Genomic DNA, 20383 nt, shown 5'->3' with positions numbered 1-20383 from the left:
TGGCATGTAACTGACATATAGAAGGGTAGTTTCAAACAAGTATTTTAAATTATCACAGATTTCCTCAGAGAAGTTCAATATATCAAAGATATATACACTTTTACTTCAGATTTTAAATACATAAAATACGTTACGTCTAAACAGTACACTTTGACTCAGCAATCCAAAATATTGCCATATTTCCCTTCATTCTAGAAAGTTTTAACATGTAAAGCACTGTAAATTGTATAATATTTACCTTTATGCATGTGGAATTAAAAAAGAAATAGCAGTCATTCCCAACTTCTGCCATTTTCAACTCTTGTGCTGCTAATCCAATGTTTTTTAATATAAAAATTGCAGGAATACAAATATAAGAAACTGTCAGTGTGTAAGGGGGGAAAGAATGTCTTTTCCACAGTCTTTCAGGCTATCTGTAGTAGTTCTTTAACACTGGCCTCTTGTTGACAGTATATTATACAATAGATAATTCTTAAAGAAATTTAAATTAGAAGATACCTTCTCTAGCTTTGCAGAAATGTTGAAAGCAGTTGCTAGTAAGCACACAAACTCAAACTTCCAGAATTTTCCTCATGGTTACCAAATCCATTGTTTGCTCATCAGAAATGACCTCACATATAACTGTCGGTTAGTTTTTCTTAGTGAATACTGTGCAGTATTTCTCTTAGTCAATTCTAGTATATTACCCAAAAACAGCTAGTAAAAATAAAATAGTATATATTTTTTCAATGTTCTGATTGATTATCAGCATAAACTAGTTTATAATTTCATAAATTAAAAGTATTACTTCACAAGTAAATGGCTATTTTCTAAACCTTATCTCTATATATAGTTTGAAAAACACTAAAATTTTAAATAGGCAAATATATTACCTGTGTTTCAAGATTATAAATGATTAAAATATGTACTTACTGCTATCCACTGATTTGGGGAAAAAATCATTCAGATTGCAATATTTTAATAGGTACCTGAAAATAAAGTAGATTACTTATCCTGTAGCTATATTCCATTCATTATTTATCCATCATAGAAGGACGAAGAGCTTCTTCCTAAAGCAGGAAAGTTCCAGAACACTTGCAAATTTTGAGAATTTGTTGAAAGCAAAGTGATGTACTCTGGTTCCCAGATTGAGACATTTCAATCAGCAATTGAAGTCTTTCTTCATTTTCGTATCTTTACTAAAAATACTTGAACCTGGAAGAAATTAACAAAGATATTTATAGTGGTGACTTAGATGTAATAGAGATGGCAGATTATACAAGATTGAAATATGCTTTTAAATTGAAATGTACTCTTAATTGGAAACTTAAAAATTAAGACATATGAATTCCCATTTTTGTCTAAGTAAAACAGACTAACTTGGTATGAACTTGTTGAACATAATGCTTTGTGGTAAAATTCTAGGAAATAACACAAGAAACTAATATTTAGAAGAGTTGTTTGCCTATAATTGTAAATAAGAGAATATAATAAAAAGAACTGGGAAGTCTTAAAAGTAAATAAAGTAGTAGAGAATAAATATTTGGCTGAGTCCTTGAATACTAGCAAAGATTTATGGGAAAATCTAGCATCTTGCTTTTTATTTTGCCCTACTAACTCTACAATAAAGTATCCATCTTAGGTACATAGGTTACTGGGAGAAACACCCCTAAGAAATATATGTAAGAGGTCTTTATGACCAGATTAACTTCTCCATCTATGAAGTTTTAGCTGCAGTGGACTATTTATAAATACTGTTACTAAACACCATTATTGCATGGTTACGTGTAATGCCTTGATTAAAGCCATTGTGAAAATCCAGGTTTTACATTTGGGAAAGGCTGATATAATGTTTTTGCTTCATGAAGTTTGTTGTGAAGAACTATATTCCATTAAACATAGCAAAAACAAGTCAAACCAAAATGGGGATTTTTTTTTTTTTGTTATTGCAAAGGACATCAAATAGATCTGTACATTTTGATAGTCTCTCTTTTTTGTTTATTTTTTTACTATCCCCTTTTTTTTTTAATTTATTTTTTCCTTATTCACTTCTTTCCTGTTGTAAAATTTATTCTCATCTTCCAGGGAAATTTACTACTACTCATGAGGATTTTTATTCCCAGTAATGAAGTGATGGGAAATTTGCTTCTACAACTGTAGTTAGCCCCCAAAATTCTGTAAATATTTTTCTGTTGGCCAAGGTAGACTCACATTATATCTTTTATCTTAGGTGCATGCTAGAACATTAACATATCAGAGAAGAAAGTCTTCCAGTTTGTAATCCAATAATACTACTTTAAATGTGGGTGCTGGTAGTAATTCTTTGACGGCTCTTCAGACTTATGAGAATCAGGCAAAACTTCTGGCTACTACTCATCAGAGTTGGAGTCCAGTTTACATTGGTCCTGTTGTTCTCTCCTGACCTGGACTCCTGTTTCTGTCACGAGCTTTGCTCCAGCCACTAATGAAACAAAAGCACTGAAAATAAAGTGTGCTTTCTTGAAGACTAGTTAGTCTTACTGCTACTATTCAAAATGCAAGTGGAATGTTTTTGAAGATCATTCTTTCTCAGAAATGACAGAATGTTGAACCTAGAAGATTCTGTGGCAGTTTGGAGAATGACAGTTGGTAGTTGTGAGGGTTATTTAATTATTGTCCCTTTGAGACTCATGAAACAGCTGCTTTATAGGCTTCCTTTGTAGGAACTAAACAGTCACTTGTTCTTGACTATAAAATGTTAAGAAGGTTCTGGTCCCAAGATCTTGCAGCCAGCATCAGGTGAAGTCCCTTCCACTCCCATCCCCTTAATTTTTTTTTGTCATGTTGTGTATTTCTATGAGAAAAATCAAAGATAGCAGAAGAGAAAGTAAATATTTTGAATGGCATATCTCTTCTTTCTTCTCTTCCCTCTGAATCCAGCAATCAGAAAATTTAACTAGTTGTTTTTAGGGTTATTATATTCTTTGGGAACTCCCTTATATTTAGATACTCCAAATAGACATAGTTGTTCAATTTTTCAGTGGCTAAATTGGGAAAATGCTGAATATTATGATATTTGGAGGTAAAACAATTACAGAAATGAGACCTGGGTCTTGTCAAAGCTAATAAAATATAGCAGTAGTTAAAACTCCCTTACTGAGGGATTACTAGTTTGGATAAGATAAGAATGTTACTGGATTGCAACCGGTCCAGGGGTCAGGTCACCCACTGCCAAGATACTCAATAAGCAGAGACTGGATCTGAGAGGGAAACCGGTATCTTTAATCAAGATTGCCAGCAACTTGAGAGGACGAGTGGCATAGCCCCAAAGTCGTGAGGGCTGACTATATACTTTTTCAGATGAGGTTGTGGGGTGGGGGCATGCAGTTAGTCATAAGGTAGGATAGCTGGTTCCCAGCATTGTAAGAGTCATCAAACAGGATGGCAGGTTCCCGGAATCATAATTTCTTCTTATGGTGTTCTGATCTAATCGCTGTCTTTATTGCTCCTTGGGCGCCAGGGGTATGGGAACATCCTGCTTCAGTAGTTCTGCATTCCCGGGTGGGGGTACTAAGGAAAATCTAGGAAATAGGTTACATATGGTGTACAATCATATACACACACACATTATTGATTGTATACTATATTGATACCCCATCAAGAACGCTATTACTTTTTTCAGTCATTGTCTTATCACTACTCGCCACTATTCTTTTGAAAAATAGTCAACGCTGTTTTCAGTTCTGCAGTTGATTGACTACAGCTACTCAAGCCATTTGGATTCTGTTGGAGCTTATATTTACAATAAGATTCCTATGAAAAGAACTGAAATCTGGTTGTGTGGTTTTGAATTAGTTTAGAGCTAAATTTTGCACTCCGTCAAGAACATCAGAACCAATTTCGACCATATTATGCTGCAGAATGAGGGGTCACCCAAATTATTATTTCTTTTGTCCCAGCTATTTTAATTATAGTGTCTTCTAATGTTCTTACTGGGAGATCAGTTTTCCTTCAGCCTTGGGACGTCTTTGGATATTTCTAAACTTCTACACTGCTTCCCCCAGGGACTTACACAAAACAGGCAAATAGGTTCCATCAGAACAGTGTTAAATCACCGTTGAAATGATTCCTTACTTATGACTTGATATTATTTAATTTTCATAAGTATTATCGGTTACTGAGCGTAGTTAAGTACACACACCCCAGAAACGGATCTGTTGTTTTTCCTAAGGTCAGTAGAACCCAAAGATAAGCTCGCGGGAACGCACGTGGAGTAGCCTCTGCTCAGGACTACAATTCCCAGAAGGCACCGCACCCGGGAGGCCGCTTTCGGGCGGGCGTCCCCACCCCACGCTCGCAGGCGCTGCCGCCGTGATTGGGCGTGAAGTGTGCGTAGCTAGAGTGCGACGACTGGCTTCCTTCCCTGCCAGACGGCGCGGTTCTGTGGCGCGCTATTCACTCTCCCTGTTTGCCGGTCCCACCATGAGGCGCGTGGGGTCGGTGCAGCGGAAAATGCCGTGTGTGTTTGTGACGGAGGTGAAACAGGAGCCCTCCACCAAAAGGGAGCATCAGGTAGCAGGGGGCGGCCCTGCATTGCCTGCGTTTCATCCCAGCGGGGGCGCCCTAGCGCGTTGAAGCCGCCCTGTAGCATGGGAGCTTTTCGCAGGTTTCCCTTGGGGGGAGGGGGGTTGAGGGGAGGGGTCTCCTCAGAGCTCAAGGCCCTTGTACTTGTACCTTCTCAGATGCAAGAGAGTTTGCTGGTCAGACGATTCAAGTTGCCCTCGCGTGAAATTGGAAGCCCGTGTCTTAAATAACACTCTATTCGCAGGTTACCACTTTGGGGGAAGACCCCTTAGTACACTGCTCACAAAAATTAGGGGATCAGGGACCGTGCAGCTACTCCAGTGCTTTCAGCCTTTTGTATAGTGCAGCGGTTCTCAACCTGTGGGTCGCGACCCCGGCGGGGGTCCAACAACCAAAACACAGGGGTCGCCGTATCGTATAATAACTATGTATTTTCCGATAGCTTTAGGTGACCCACAGGTTGAGAACCGCTGGTATAGTGCATTTTCACCAGTGTAATAAAAGTTGGTTTTGCATCTCATTTGCATAATCAAACAACTTTCTTTGGTTTGTCATTTGCTTTTCTGATGTTTTTAATTTAAAAAATGCTTTTATTGCCTGACCAGGCGGTGGCGCAGTGGATAGAGCGTCGGCCTGGGATGCGGAAGGACCCAGGTTCGAGACCCTGGGGTTGCCAGCTTGAGTGCAGGCTCATCTGGCTTAAGCAAAAAGCTCACTATCATGGACCCAAGGTCACTGGCTCGAGCAGGGGATTACTCAGTCTGCTGAAGGCCCACGGTCATGGCACATATGAGGAAGCAATCAATGAACAACTACGGTGTCGCAAGGAAAAACTGATGATGCTTCTCAACTTTCTGTGTTCCTGTCTGTCTGTCCCTATCTATCCCTCTATCTGACTCTCTCTCTGTCCCTGTAAAAAAAAAAAAAAAAATGCTTTTTTTTATCACTTCATATTTATCTTGAAATATCCCCTAATTTTTGTGAGCAGTATATTTACATAGTTATTGTAATCCAGCCTTATTTCCTTTCAAGAGGATGGTGACAAGGTGGAGTTTTTAGAAGACTTGCCTTATCTGTTCTAACTAGCCTCATTTGGTCACTAAAGATCAGGCCTCTTAAATCAGTAATTCTCGTTTTGGTGTTCGCATCTCACAGTCTTCTGTTCTCTCAGTCTAGAGCTTTGCACCAAGAAGGCCCTTAATACTGGTGAATAAGGATAGTAACCTGTATAAGGATAATTCTTTAATATATAGCAAAGCCTGGCCTGACCTGTGGTGGCGCAGTGGGATAAAGCGTCGACCTGGAACACTGAGGTCACCGGTTCCAAACCTTGGGCTTGCCTGGTCAAGGCACATATGGGAGTTGATGCTTCCTGCTCCTCCCCCTTCTCTCTCTCTCTGTCTCTCTCTCTCTCTCACTCCTCTCTCTCTAAAAAAATCAATAAATAAAATATTTTAATTAAAAAAAAAAAAAAAATATATATATATATATATATATATATATATATGTAGCAAAGCCCTAGAGAGCAGGGTCTCCAATCAGTTGTGTGCTTCCAACTCATGACACAAAACGAGCGTGTTTATTTGACACCTACTTTGCACTGACCTTGCCTTCCAGCCGGAAAGACTTTTAAGGCCCAGACCACCATGTTATCTCTGGTGGCAGTTTCTAAGACATGACACATGGTGGGCCCTGGATAAGTAGTTGTTCAAAGAATGAACTCGCCTGACCTGTGGCGGCGCAGTGGATAAATGGACCTGGAAATGCTGAGGTCGCCGGTTCGAAACCCTGGGCTTGCCTGGTCAAGGCACATATGGGAGTTGATGCTTCCATCTCCTCCCCCCGTCTCTCTCTCCTCTCTCTCTCTGTCTCTCTCTGTCTCTCTCTCTCCTCTCTAAAATGAATAAAAAAAATAAAAATTAAAAAAAAAAAAAAAAAGAATGAACTCGAGTCATTTCATGCCAGTTTTACATTCACCTTGATGCTTTCTACTTACAGCATCTCTTTCTGTTCTCCTTTCTACTGTCATCACTGTTGTTACAGTTTTTAATATTTTACACCTGCTTGCTGCACTACCTAAACGTTCATTTTTCCCACCAGAATGTTCATCATTACACTTTTTCCTAGTTAAAACTCCACAGTCACTACTGAATGCCTGTTGTAGCAGTGGTTGTCAAGCTTTTAGTATTTAAGTCCTAACAAACCTAGTCCATATGAAACATTGTCATCCTGAATGGTTCACTCTAGCTGTGTTTCTCAAATTTTGTTGTTGGGTGAAGAGTGGTTTGTAAAAGGTTCCTCCACTGGGAAAAATCAACTCCTTCTGTTGTCCTGCTGCAATTAAGAGTTGCTTGTAGTATTACAATAGCCAACACAACAAGAGCCATCCGGTGTGATTGCCCTGTCTTGAACCATAAATATTTAGGTCATATAATAGAGTTGCATCTTATTGGCCATGTTGCATAATAAGGTTGTGTGTCATAGGTTAATTCTTGGTACCAGAAATCCTTATTTATATACAAGCACAGGCACCTGATATTATTATTATCATTATTATTGTAAATCAATCAGAATTATACAGATCAGCCAAAAGTATATTTTTTGGTGTATCACAGAATTTTAGTAATTAGTTTATGTGTGCCATGAACTGAAAATTGCTGTTTTATAACATAGCATACAAATCCTTAACTAGAATTCAAGGCTTCCTGTTCGTCAGTCCCAGATTATTCTCCAACCTCCCAAGTGAAGTATATGGTCTAGCAAAGTCTATTTTATCCTGTGAGCATATCAGGCACAATCCTGTGTCTATATTTTTGCTAAGGCTATGTACACTACCTAGATCAGCTCTAGGATTTTTAATTTTTTGATTCAGACCTTCTCTGCGAAATCTTAATTATCCTAGTGTTTTTTCCTACCCCGGAATTAATAGAGGACCACTCGACTGTTTTTATACACACATGTTTTGTGTTTCTAGTCATAGCTTAAGGTCTTTAATGTCAGTAGAGAAGGAAAACTTTGGGTACTGCGTTGTATCTTACATTGTCCTTTGGACATGTCTGTAGCTCAGAGTGGTAGATAATTAATGGAAGGGATATTTATATTCATCAAGAGCTCCACAGCAGAGCGATCTCTCTAGGATCTTTGATAAATTTAAACAATCTCTTTTTCTCTCACTCCACGCCTCCACTGTAATGAGCCAGACTGTGGTTCTACCACCACAGGTTAAATTGATACCTTCTGATAGTGAGTTAATCAATTCAGTTTTATCTTAAAAGTATTGAATCAGTACCAAAATGAGTCTAATTTTCTAAGTTTACTCAATTTTGAAACAGTACTTCCACTTATTAGTCTTAAGCCTATGTAAGCAAATATAATGTGTATATGGTGCAGTGTTTTATCACATTATGTAAGATGAACGTTACATCAGATAATTTAGACTCTGAAACAGTGGCATAAGCCTTTCTCAGAAATGAAAATAAATTACATATAAAAAGTTGGTAGGAACCCTAGAAATGGTCTTTTTCTCCATTCTTGATGCTCTTTTGGCTTGTCTTTCTGACTGTAGAAAAATAAATATGCAGTTTACTTTTACTAAAGCTGAAAGGGCTCCTACTTGTTTTTCTCCTTAGGCCTAATCAGATCTAACATTGTATTATATATTTTATTATTGTTGTCTCACTTGTTAAAATGCAGGTTCTACCAAAGACAGGTACTTTTTGGGTCACCTCTATATTTCTCAGGCCAAGAACAATGCTTAGCCCTCAGGAGACATTTAGCAAATAATTGCCAAGTAAGTGATTGAACAAATAGAACACCTATGAAGTAGCACTAGATAGGACATGGTTCTGGTGTCAAGCTCATTGTGGTGGATAAAGAAATGTGAACAATTAATAATCTGTGTGGGAAAACAGTATTGCTGTGATTTCACAGAAAAGAGAATGATTCCTGAGAACTTCATGGACAAGGTATTTTTAAATTGTCTTGAAGGATAAACAGAAGATTGCCCTTTAGAACTAGTGAAATTAAGAACATTCCAGGTGAGAGTGTGCAGGGGCATAGATGCTGTCTATGTTAAACCAGTTTTTTTTCTCTCTCTTTTTTAAGCCATATAAAGTTTTGGCAACTGAAACTATAAGTCACAAGGCATTAGATGCAGATATATACAGTGCAATTCCAACAGAAAAAGTGGATGGAACATGTTGTTATGTTACTACCTACAAAGGTAAAACAAAACTACAAATATTTTATTATTTAATACCCATTAAGGGCCATATAATATAATTACTTTACACATGTTATCTCTAATTTGTACAATAAACTCTCCATTTCACAGATACAGAAACTGAGGCTCAGAACTTAAATAATTTGTCCAAGACAATATAATCAATGATAGGATAAACTGGTAATAGAACTTAGGTTTATCTCACCCTAAAGCTGCTCCCATTGTTTTCATTACTATTGACAGTGTCTCTGATTTATTTTATTTTAATGTATTTTTTAAAACGTAGAAACTGAAATAGAAATTGTCCACTGTTAGGGGAAAAAATACACTGAAAAGTGAAATAATCTCTTTTTTTATTTGAATTTATTGAGGTGATACTGTATAACATAATTATACAGGTTTCAGGTGCCCAGTTCTACAGCACATCTCTGAACACCACATTGTGTGTTCACCCTCCGCTCTACCCCCCACCACCCCAATTCTGCTTTGTATGATTTTGACTACTCTGAGTACCTCCAGAACAAATACTGGAATCATACAGTATTTGCCTTTTCGTGACTGGCTTATTTCACTTAGCGCAGGGGTTGGGAACCTATGGTTCGTGAGCCAGATGTGGCTCTTTTGATGGCTGCATCTGGCTCACAGACAAATCTTTAATAAAAAAAATAATGTTAAAAATATAAAACATTCTCATGTATTACAGCCCATTCATTTCCTGCCGCTCATGTTCATGGTTGCGGTTGGCTGGAGCCAATCACAGCTGTCCTCTGGGACAACACCAAATTTTTATTGGATAATGCATAACGTACACGGGTCGTTGTATGGCTCTCACAGAATTACATTTTAAAATATGTGGCATTCGTGGTTCTCTCAGCCAAAAAGGTTCCTGACCCCTTACTTAGCATAATGTTCTCAAAGTTCAATGTTCTCTTAGTTAATGTTCTCAAAATCTATGTTTTTTAGTATATATAAGAATTTCCTTCTTTTTTAAGGCTGAATAATATTCCATTGAGTATATATACCACATTTTGTTTACCCACTCATCCATCAATGTATACTTGGGTGGCTTCCACCTTTAAGCTGTTGTGAACAATGCTGCTATGAACCTGGTATAAAAATGATCTCTTCCAGACCCTGCTTCCAGTTCTATTGGGTATATATCCAAAAGTGGAACTGTTGAATCGTATGATAATTCTATTTTTAATTTTTTGAGCAACTGTTTGAATACTATTTTGAATAGAAGTTGCACCATTTATATTTCTGCCAACAGTGCACAAGTTTCCAGTTTCTCCATATCCTCACTAATACTTGTTTTTTTGGTTTTTGAAAGTAACAGTCTTAATGGATATAAGTGAAATGAATTTTTTGTTTACTAGTAAAAAACAAAAGTCCCATTCAACCAGAAATGACAATATAATTTTAATCAGGTTTTTCAGTCTTTATATTGAGAAATTTCAAAGTGCATCATCATTATGTGTGATTATGTATAATGGTAGCAGTTGAATAAGGTTGGATTGCTAAAGAAAACGTACAAATCCACAGTTTATTACCAGTAAACACATAATATAGCAAGGGTATTAAAAGTACGGCTGTACATCATAGCCAAAAACTGTCTCACAGCAAAGGGTCAGGAGAGGCCAGGCGAAAGCTCCTGTTGGCCGCCACGCCCCATCTAGGCCCTAGCAGGAACACACTTTCTCATACCAGGAATCTCCAATGGAACATCTTTGAAACAGGGAATTCAAATAGAGTCTCAGCTGGGGATTTCTCTATTTTGCCATTATAAAGGTATTTTCCTACTGTGTAAACAGTCCCAACAGCAGAGCCGCCAGCAGTCTCACTGAGAACAGGTGCCAACTCAGTAGTCTTCACTGTTAATGAATAACTGCCCTGAAACTTCTCATGCCCGTGATTACAAATTGTCACTATTAATTAGTGTTTTATGCCTTGAGCAGGGGTCCAGGCCATGCAGAACAGCTTAGCCTAATTCCAGAGCTTCCTGAGTTTAACTCTTGTAGTTAAAATGTTTCAGGGAACATGTGAATACAACATCTGGTTATATTTCCATTTAGTATAGAGGAAGCTTCAGTTTCTCACAGATGCTAGTTATAAAAAAATATGGCCATATGAAAGGGTCACTTATTCCTTTTTATCTCTTCATCACTTTAGCTGGAACGTAAGTCTTCTCACATCAGGCACCTCTAGGTAGGATGTGTCTGTTAGACTGCTGATTTCACTTTGTCTTCTGGGGTTGCTTCTCTTGGAGATGATGACTCTACTGTTTATTGAAAAATTTTATTCTGAATGTTTTTTGAGGTAAGTTTTAATGTTTGCCTCTTAATATTTTTTTTCCTTTTATTGTTACTATTTTTTAGGTCAGCCTTATCTGTGGGCTCGGCTGGACAGAAAACCTAACAAACTTGCTGAGAAAAGATTTAAAAATTTTCAGCATTCACAACAAAACTCAAAAGGTTAGGTGTTTCATTTTTCTTCTTCAGCCTTTCATGATTTATAAAGCTGAATTTTGTGACATTTCTTGATGTGGTATTTCTGTACATTAAATTTTTTTGTATGATTTAAGCATTTTGGAAAAAGAACATTAAAATTAAATATCTTAATATGTAAAACAATTTTCTTGAAAAATATTCTAAAATATTTTCCTAACGTTTCTGGGACTCTTCATTATACAAGTCAATTTTATTAAAACATTCAAGTTACTATATATTATAATGAACAACATATTTTAGTTTTGTCTGCCTAAGAGACAGCCATGTAATTTTACAAACAAGGAACAAACCCCAAAGGAATATCAATATTTTTATTTATTAAATTAAAATGCCCGTAAATATTATGTAGCTAGGTATGCACTCATTGTATATATACTCATTCATATATACTGTATATGTATTTGTATTCATAGTGCATTAGAAATTCGTCATACATCTACATATACTGGAACATTGGCTACTTTAGTTATACTGCTGTTCCATGTTTGCAAATGGTGGTGTGTTCAAAATTGAAAATTAAAATGTTGGTACTAACAACCTAAGTGTTAGTACCTAAGTGTTGGTACTAACCCTGAGAAGTATAGTCACATTGTGATAATGAATGGTAAATAATTATGATGCCTGTTATTATGGGGTTTATTAGCTATTCCCACTTTGAATTAGTTCAGTATTTTGTATTTTTTAAAAATATTGCCACACATAAGATTATCTGCTTTTTTTAGGATTCTTTTGGAATGTTGAGGAGGACTTCAAACCTGTTCCAGAGTGTTGGATACCAGCGAAGGAAATTGAACAGTTAAATGGAAATCCGGTGCCTGATGAAAATGGACACATTCCTGGTATCCTGAAATGTCTTCTAAAATACAGTTTTGTGTTTACTAATATAAAGAACAAAGATCCATTTGATCAAAGATTACAGGATTTAATGATAATCTGTTTTCTCATAGTATTGATCTCCGTAGCACAAAATCTGAGTCTAATTTATATTGAGTAACAGTTTATACCCAAAGATGTTTCATATCAAGAATGTCCTCTCAGGCTTAGACTCTTATGAGGATAGACAGTTTACTACCTATATTCTGTGAAAATTAGTCAGGTGTTGAGTGGAACTAGCCTTGAAGTTGTCGGGATAGACGATATAATTGATCTTTTCTGAAATATTAAGACTCCTTTATCTTTTTGGTTGAAGATAACAATATGTATGCATGCTTTGCAAAGATCCTAGAAGACTCTTTCAGTTAAGGAAAGTGAAAATAAGTATATCACCGAGTAATTTTACTGGAAAATTCTTGTAAAAGTGTGCTGAGGAGAAAGATACCCCAGATATAAGGTTCAAGTTAACAGGCATATCTTGAGTACCTATAAAGTGCAAAGTACTGTTAGGTTCTGGTAATGCAAAATGAAGATTGGAACTCTTATCTTCAGAGATCTTGCAGGAGGGGAACTCCATCATTAATAGTATGATTTGAGAATGAAGAGGAAAAAGGACAGGGTATGGTCAGAGAAAAGGAAGAGTTTGTAGTTCAGCCTGTGGTGGTTAAAAGAGGCTTCTAAGGGGAGTGACATCTGTGCTGAGGCTTAAGAACCAGGAAGTAGCTTTAAGTAAGAGCGAGGTCAGCTTTGGCAACTCCCAGGAAGAGCTCATGGAGTCTCGTGGAAAGTTTATTTAACACTTTTTTTCTGGGAGGAGTGTTTGGCTATATGACATTGGAGATTATAATAATTAAGGCTGGAGATGTGGAATGGGCTCAGATCTTAAAGGGTTTGTATTCCATCTAAAGGAATTTGAAGTCTATCCTAAAGATGATTTTTTTTCTTAATCCTTTCACATTTTTCATCCAGCCCTCCCTGCAACCCTCGCCCCTTCCACAGCTGCCAGTTCTCTGTTGGTCTGTTTCTATTTTGTTAGTTCATTTTGTTCATTAAATTTCACATATGAGTGAAATCATATGGTACTTGTCTTTCTCTGACTACCTTTTTTCACTCAGTGAAATAATCTCCAGGTACATCCATGCTGTTGTAAAGTGTAAGACTTCTATTTTTTACTGCCAAATAGTACTCCATCGTGTAAACGTACCACAACCTTTTTATCCACTCATCTACTGATGGACCCTGGGCTGCTTCCAATCTTATCTACTGTTCTAAAGATGATTATTAAGCAGGGATATAGAAATAAATTTAAATTTTTTTAATGGAACTATGACAGAAATGTGTGTGGGGGGGGTTCAGTGGAGACTAGAATACCAACAAAGAGATGATTAGAGTAATCTGGGTCATGAAAGCTAAAGATATGATGGTCACAACACATTTATGTCATAGTTTGTCTTTTTTTTGTAAGGAGTTCTCCACAATGAGGAAATTTGTTCTGGCAACTGAGGTTAAGATGGGAATAGCAATAACATTCAATAAATATGGAGTCAGTACATTTTCCAGTAAATATGAGAACACAATAAATTATGGAACCATTACTGCATATGTCTGTTGTCCCTGAAACTGGAGAGAAGGCAAAGAAAAAATTTTAAGAGATTTTAATTGTGTCTTAGAATGGTGTTCAGTTCTTCTTGAAAAGGTAAATCTTCTAGTAAAAATTCTCTTTATTGAGTAATCAAGTTAATTGCTCAAAAGAAAAATGAAACCTTAAAATTTTTTAAATGATCAGGATTTAAAAAGTGGTAAAACTTATTTCAGCTGACTAAAAGTGATATTTGTGTGTGATAGAACATCCAGGAAATATGGAAAATTTACAACAATAAAAATTACTTCAAGTTGCAATGCAATAATTTTTTTTTTCTTTAAATGATAGGTTGGGTACCAGTGGAGAAAAACAACAAACAGTATTGCTGGCATTCCTCTGTAGTTAATTATGAATTTGAAATCGCCCTAGTGTTGATGCATCATGCTGATGATCCTGGTCTTTTGGAAATTAGTGCAGTGCCACTAGCAGATCTCTTAGAACAGACACTGGAGCTCATAGGAACAAATATTAATGGAAACCCATATGGTGAGTAAAACCCTTTTTCTGTTCAGTTACAGTAATTCATTTATCAAGAGAACTTCCTAGGTTCAACTTACATACACACATATATGCACACGCACAGAAATGACTAATTTGAGTTAAGTAGTCTAGGATTATAGTCATTTCTATTAATTTTCTGTCCCTGGAGAAATTTACCTAATCATTTTAGTAGTCCCAAATTTTGATTTTAGCCTCTCATTCTTTCCTATAAAACTATATATGGAAGGTAATTACTCAAGTGTAACTTTTTATTGCTTTTTAAAACTTAGGTGAATTGAGCTGAATGAAAATCATGATATGGTTTCACAGCTAGGTAATCAGTGTAGCATTAATTAATAACTAAGTGTAAACTGAATAGCGAATTGGCAGTGAGTAGCATATCTTGCTATGATGAATTGAGGACAAATCCCAAGGGCACTATGGAGTACATTGTTGACGGGGGGATGGATGAGACAGACCCAAGGACATTATAGTTTGAATGGCAAAATCCTACATAAAGATCAGAAGCAGATTGATTGGCAGGTGGAAAGAAGCGAAGATAGTAATTATGCAAGTTATCAGAGAGATGGTGTGGCTGTTTGACAAACATTGAATAATAGTTGAATGTGCCTAATGGTTATAGAGCAGGGGTTGGTGGACTTTTTTTGTGAAACGCCAGATAGTAAATATTTAGGTTTCATAGGCCATACGTCTGAAACGGACCACTGGTGGTACTTAAATGAATAGATGTGGCTGTGTTCCATTGAAACTGTTTACAAAAGCAGGTATCTGGCTGTATTTCCCCCACAGGTCATAGTTTGTGGACCCCTGGTACAGAGTACATGAGGGTAGAATTTAGATTTAATGGGATATGGTGTTTGAGAGTACTTGTAGTATTGCTCTCTCTCTGCAAGGAAACCAACTAATCTTTTTGGTAAATTCTTAAATATTTTTTAAAACTTTTGATTTGGGGAGGTTAATTTTATTATTTTTTTTAATTTTTTCATGGCTAATGGCACGATTTTACCATTTAGGATTAGGAAGCAAGAAGTATCCATTACATCTTCTTATACCACATGGAGCATTTCAAATAAGAAATCTACCTACCTTGAAGCACAGTGATCTGTTGTCCTGGTTTGAAGGTTGCAGAGAGGGGAGAATTGAAGGAATAGTATGGCATTGCAATGATGGCTGTTTAATCAAGGTAATGGCAGAAAATAGCTTGTAGGATTATATCCTCTTACGTTCCCTAGACAACGTAGAAGTGGTCCTAAAATACTCTACAAATTGTAGTAATTCTGATGATGCAGTAAAGAAATTTAATTTGTTCATCTCACATGCCACCATTTTTGTATGATAAAGTAGTGCTTCCCATGTTCTAGACTTTCTTCAGAATTAAAGTGATGAACATGTCTGGGAAACCCTGCATACTCCATGTTACCTTCTTGGAAATTTGTGTTGCATATTAGTGCTCTGAGACATTCTGTAATTACAGTATTGAATCCTGTTTAATTCAGCATTTACATTCTGTTTAACTGAGCATTGCCCAGACTTGGTTATAGATTTTATTGACTTAAAAGAGTGCCAGAGGTCAGTTACTGTATACAGAATGAATTATTTTTTATTTGTGCCTTTTCTTTCTGTCTCCTGGACTTGTTTGATTTCTCACAGGTTCTTGAAATCTGTCATGTTCAAAATGGGACCTACTTATATCAGTCCCCTGACTCCAACAATTCACTGAAGCCAAAACTTAGGCATAATTTTTAACACCTCTCAACATTACTTCATATATCCACCAATTATCAGTTCTTAAAGATTCTGATCTATTGAATCTACATTTTTCTCCCCCAACCAGTTACTGTATTCCCCATGTATAAGACTCATCTTTTCTCGAAAAATTTGGGTCTAAAAACTGAGTGCATCTTATACAGTAGTTGTGGCATTTGAAATGCCGTAGTTCAGGGGTCTCAAACTCAACTCAGCATGTGGGCCGCAGAGCAAGATCACAGCCGTTTGGCGGGCCGCACTAGGTCTACAAAAGGCAAGTGTTACGCAACACTTTTCTCACTGCAGTTGAAAACAAAAAAAAATCAGTACAACATTGTTCAGCGGGCCACGAGTTTGAGACCCCTGCCATAGATGGAACGCAATATATGAAGACAGTGATTCGTCATCAGACACAGACGAGGGACAAGCTAATGGATGGGAGTTTTGACAGTGATGAGGAGTTGTATGAATTTTATGATTCATAAAATTGAACTTGAGTTCAATAACTATGTGATACATTGATTTTTTCAAATTTCAGGCCCCAAAATTAAGGTGCGTCTTATACATGGGGAAATACGATAGTTAATTTAAGCTAAGGTTCATACTTGAGTTATTATACTACCCTCTTAAACGTTAACTGTCATTGTTCCTATCCGTTCTTTATAAATGAATGAGAATATTACTTCCCTGTATAAAACTGCTTAATGACATCAGGATTTTTCATGATCTGGCCCCCTGCTTAACTTTCTGGAACTGCCTCCACCCTTTCTCCCAAACACACATCCAAATTGTGTATACTCTACCTATGCTTCAGTAGCGACAGAGAAAAAACACTACCCTTCAGTCGCACCATCTTCCTTTTGGTTAGACTATCTCCCCACCCACAATTGGTTAGCTTCTGTATTCAGCAACAGACTCGATTATTAAATTTTTTAGAGCCCTTGATTATGTTCCTGGCACATTTCCAGGTGCTAGAAACACAGAGTCCACTAAGCAGTGTCTCTTGCCTTCATGAAGCTCACATTTTAATGGGGAAGGTAGACAATAAACAAGTAACTGTAGTCTGTCAGGAGGAGAAGCAGCCATGTGAAGCAACCAGGGGAAGGTCAAGCGAAGCCTTAGGTGGTGCATGGCGATGGTCGGCACCCAGAGTCAGGGTTTGTGCATGAACGAAGATAATACAGGCTAAGGTTAACAGCCTTTCCTTCCTCTTTTCAGGTCCATCGCCATCACCTTGGTTTGTGCTGGCCAATTCTGGATACTTACATGAATTCAAAACCAGTTATTATTAACATGAACCTGAACAAATATGACTATGCTTTTGATACTAAGTGTTTGTTTAATCATTTTTTAAAAATAGATCATCAGAAATTTGGTAGGCTCAAAGATATAACACTTGATGTATAAACTGGAAATGTAACTAAAAACTAGCTTTATTGTTATATTTGAATCTTGACTATTCTGCCACCTTTAAAAAGTAGAAAAGTATCTTAAGTTCCTATTTATTCTTCAATGTCTAGTGTAGCAATATGTCTTCTAGCATTTGTAGAAATGAACTTCTCAGTTAGAAATACCTATTCAAAGTCTTATTTAGAATCAGCAAATGAATTTTAACCTCTGGACTTCAAAATGTAAGTACAGTGGTACCTTGATACGAATTTAATTCTTTCTATAACAGCTCGTAAGTCAGTCAACTCGTATATCAAACTGCTGATGCTGGACCCGGGCGCCAACTAGCTGCAGCTTCCCGAATCACGACCCGTATCTCGGAATTTCACTCGGATCGCGAACAAAAATACAGACCGAGTTGCAGCTCGTATCTTAAAAAAAAATTCGTATGTTGGTCTGTTTGTATCTTAAGGTACCACTGTAAAAGTAAGCTCTCCAGCTTGAACAAAGCATTGGATTCTGTCCACTATAACTGGGTAGTAATTTAAAGATAACAATTAAACCAACAATTTGGATCGTTAACTTTCAAAATTAAATAGGTTAAGTTGGATTTGATTTTATCTTGCTAGACATTTAACAAGACATACAGCTCAGCCTTATTTTTTTTATTATTTTAATTAATTTTACTAGGGTGACATCAATAAATCAGGGTACATATGTTCAAAGAAAACATGTCCAGGTTATCTTGTCAATCAATTATGTTGCATACCCATCACCCAAAGTCAGACTGTCCTCTGTCACCTTCTATCTAGTTTTCTTTGTGCCCCTCCCCCTCCCCCCTTTTTCTCTCCCTCCCCCCCCCAACCACCACACTCTTTATCAATGTCTCTTAGTCTCGTTTTTATGTCCCACCTACGTATGGAATAATGCAGTTCTTGGTTTTTTCTGATTTACTTATTTCACTTCGTATAATGTTATCAAGATCCCACCATTTTGTTGTAAATGATCCGATGTCATCATTTCTTATGGCTGAGTAGTATTCCATAGTGTATATGTGCCACATCTTCTTTATCCAGTCTTCTATTGAAGGGCTTTTTGGTTGTTTCCATGTCTTGGCCACTGTGAACAATGCTGCAATGAACATGGGGCTGCATGTGTCTTTACGTATCAATGTTTCTGAGTTTTGGGGGTATATACCCAGTAGAGGGATTGCTAGGACATAAGGTAGTTCTATTTTCAGTTTTTTGAGAAACCACCATACTTTCTTCCATAATGGTTGTACTACTTTACATTCCTACCAACCGTGAATGAGGGTTCCTTTTTCTCCACAGCCTCTCCAACATTTGCTGTTACCTGTCTTGTTAATAATAGCTAATCTAACAGGTGTGAGGTGGTATCTCACTGCAGTTTTGATTTGCATTTCTCTAATAACTAATGAAGATGAGCATCTCTTCATATATCTGTTGGCCATTTGTATTTCTTCCTGGGAGAAGTGTCTGTTCATGTCCTCTTCCCATTTTTTTATTGGATTGTTTGTTGTTGAGTTTTATGAGTTCTTTGTATATTTTGGGTATTAGGCCCTTATCTGAGCTGTTTTTTGAAAATATCATTTCCCATTTAGTTGGCTGTCTGTTTATTTTGTTGAAAGTTTCTTTTGCTGAGCAAAAACTTCTTAGTCTGATGTAGTCCCATTCATTTATTTTTTCCTTCACTTCCCTTGCCTTTGGAGTCAAATTCATAAAATGCTCTAAAACCCAGGTCCATGAGTTTAGCACCTATGTCTTCTTCTATGTACTTTATTGTTTCAGGTCTTATATTTAGGTCTTTGATCCATTTTGAATTAATTTTAGTACAAGGGGACAAACTGTAGTCGAGTTTCATTCTTTTGCATGTGGCTTTCTAGTTTTCCCAGCATCATTTGTTGAAGAGGCTTTCTTTTCTCCATTGTGTGTTGTTGGCCCCTTTATCAAAAATTATTTGACTATATATATATGGTTTTATTTCCGGACTTTCTATTCTGTTCCATTGGTCTGAATGTCTATTTTTCTGCCAATACCATGCCGTTTTGATTGTTGTGGCTCTATAATATAGTTTGAAGTCAGGTATTGTAATGCCCCCAGCTTCATTCTTTTTCTTTAGGATTGCTTTCGCTATTCGGGTTTTTTTATAGTTCCATATATATCTGATGATTTTTTGTTCCATTTCTTTAAAAAATGCCATTGGAATTTTGATGGGAATTGCATTAAATTTGTATATTGCTTTGGGTAATATCAGCCTTATTTTTATACATGTATATTTATATGGTTGGCAAGAAAGTATTTTCGGTTGTCACGCATAGTGGCGTAATTCTTTTGAAGAACATTTCTGTCAGTGTTATGGTTTTTTTCTTTTGACATTTGATATCAGTCACAGGTTATTTGAGAAGCAAGTTGTGTGTAATTTTGTTTGTAGCTGTTAGTTTAGGGTCACTTTTAACATGGAGTGCAGAAATGAACATTTTTGGCATATTTTACTTTTTTATTTCCGTAAAGGAAAGCAAGCTGCTGAGGCTCACAAAAAGATATGTGAAGTTTATGGTGTTGATTGCATAACAGAACACACAAGTCAGAACTGGTTTAAAAAATTCCATTCTGGAGATTTTTCACTCAAAGATGACCAATATTCTGGTCGACCTACTGAAGTTGATGATGACCAAATCAAAGCCATAATTGAAGAGAATTGTCGCATAACTGTTCGAGAGATTGCAGAGAGGTTAAATGTATCGCACACAACAACTGAAAATCACTTAAAATGTCTTGGACTTGCTAAGAAGCTCGATATTTGGGGTGCATATGAATTCAAAGAGATTCACTTAACACAATGAATCAATATTTTCAATATGCATCTCACGCGCAATGAAACCGACACTTTTTTGAAAAGAATCATCACTGGTGATGAAAAATGGGTCATCTAGAGTAATAT

General features: G+C 36.7%; 1 protein-coding gene across 3 annotated transcripts; it reads left to right on the top strand.

Annotated features, from left to right (window-relative positions):
- Nucleotides 1–4395: 4395 nt before the first annotated feature.
- RLIG1 (RNA 5'-phosphate and 3'-OH ligase 1) lies at nucleotides 4396–18259 on the top strand. 3 transcript variants are annotated; one of them, XM_066368678.1, is made up of 7 exons: nucleotides 4396–4530; nucleotides 8647–8764; nucleotides 11140–11235; nucleotides 11994–12110; nucleotides 14156–14272; nucleotides 15301–15470; nucleotides 17252–18259. In XM_066368678.1, the coding sequence occupies exons 1-7, from the start codon at nucleotides 4441–4443 to the stop codon at nucleotides 17438–17440; spliced, it is 897 nt and encodes a 298-aa protein (XP_066224775.1). In that variant the 5' UTR covers nucleotides 4396–4440; the 3' UTR covers nucleotides 17441–18259. The 3 variants fall into 3 exon arrangements, with proteins under 3 accessions (XP_066224775.1, XP_066224774.1, XP_066224776.1); XM_066368677.1 differs by having other exon boundaries at nucleotides 14075–14272; XM_066368679.1 differs by having other exon boundaries at nucleotides 14075–14272; nucleotides 17712–18258.
- Nucleotides 18260–20383: the final 2124 nt, after the last annotated feature.

This window comes from Saccopteryx leptura, chromosome 2, assembly GCF_036850995.1.
Source record: "Saccopteryx leptura isolate mSacLep1 chromosome 2, mSacLep1_pri_phased_curated, whole genome shotgun sequence".
Taxonomy (NCBI): domain Eukaryota; kingdom Metazoa; phylum Chordata; class Mammalia; order Chiroptera; family Emballonuridae; genus Saccopteryx; species Saccopteryx leptura.
This window is presented reverse-complemented; position numbering and strand designations above follow the sequence as displayed.

Excerpts from the sequence above, each read along its gene's own strand:
- RLIG1 (XM_066368677.1), top strand. The coding sequence starts at position 4,441 with ATGAGGCGCGTGGGGTCGGTGCAGCGGAAAATGCCGTGTGTGTTTGTG. Across the intron at positions 12,111-14,074 it reads TGAAAATGGACACATTCCTG|GTTGGGTACCAGTGGAGAAA; the intron begins GTATCCTGAAAT and ends TTTAAATGATAG. Across the intron at positions 14,273-15,300 it reads TATTAATGGAAACCCATATG|GATTAGGAAGCAAGAAGTAT; the intron begins GTGAGTAAAACC and ends TTTACCATTTAG.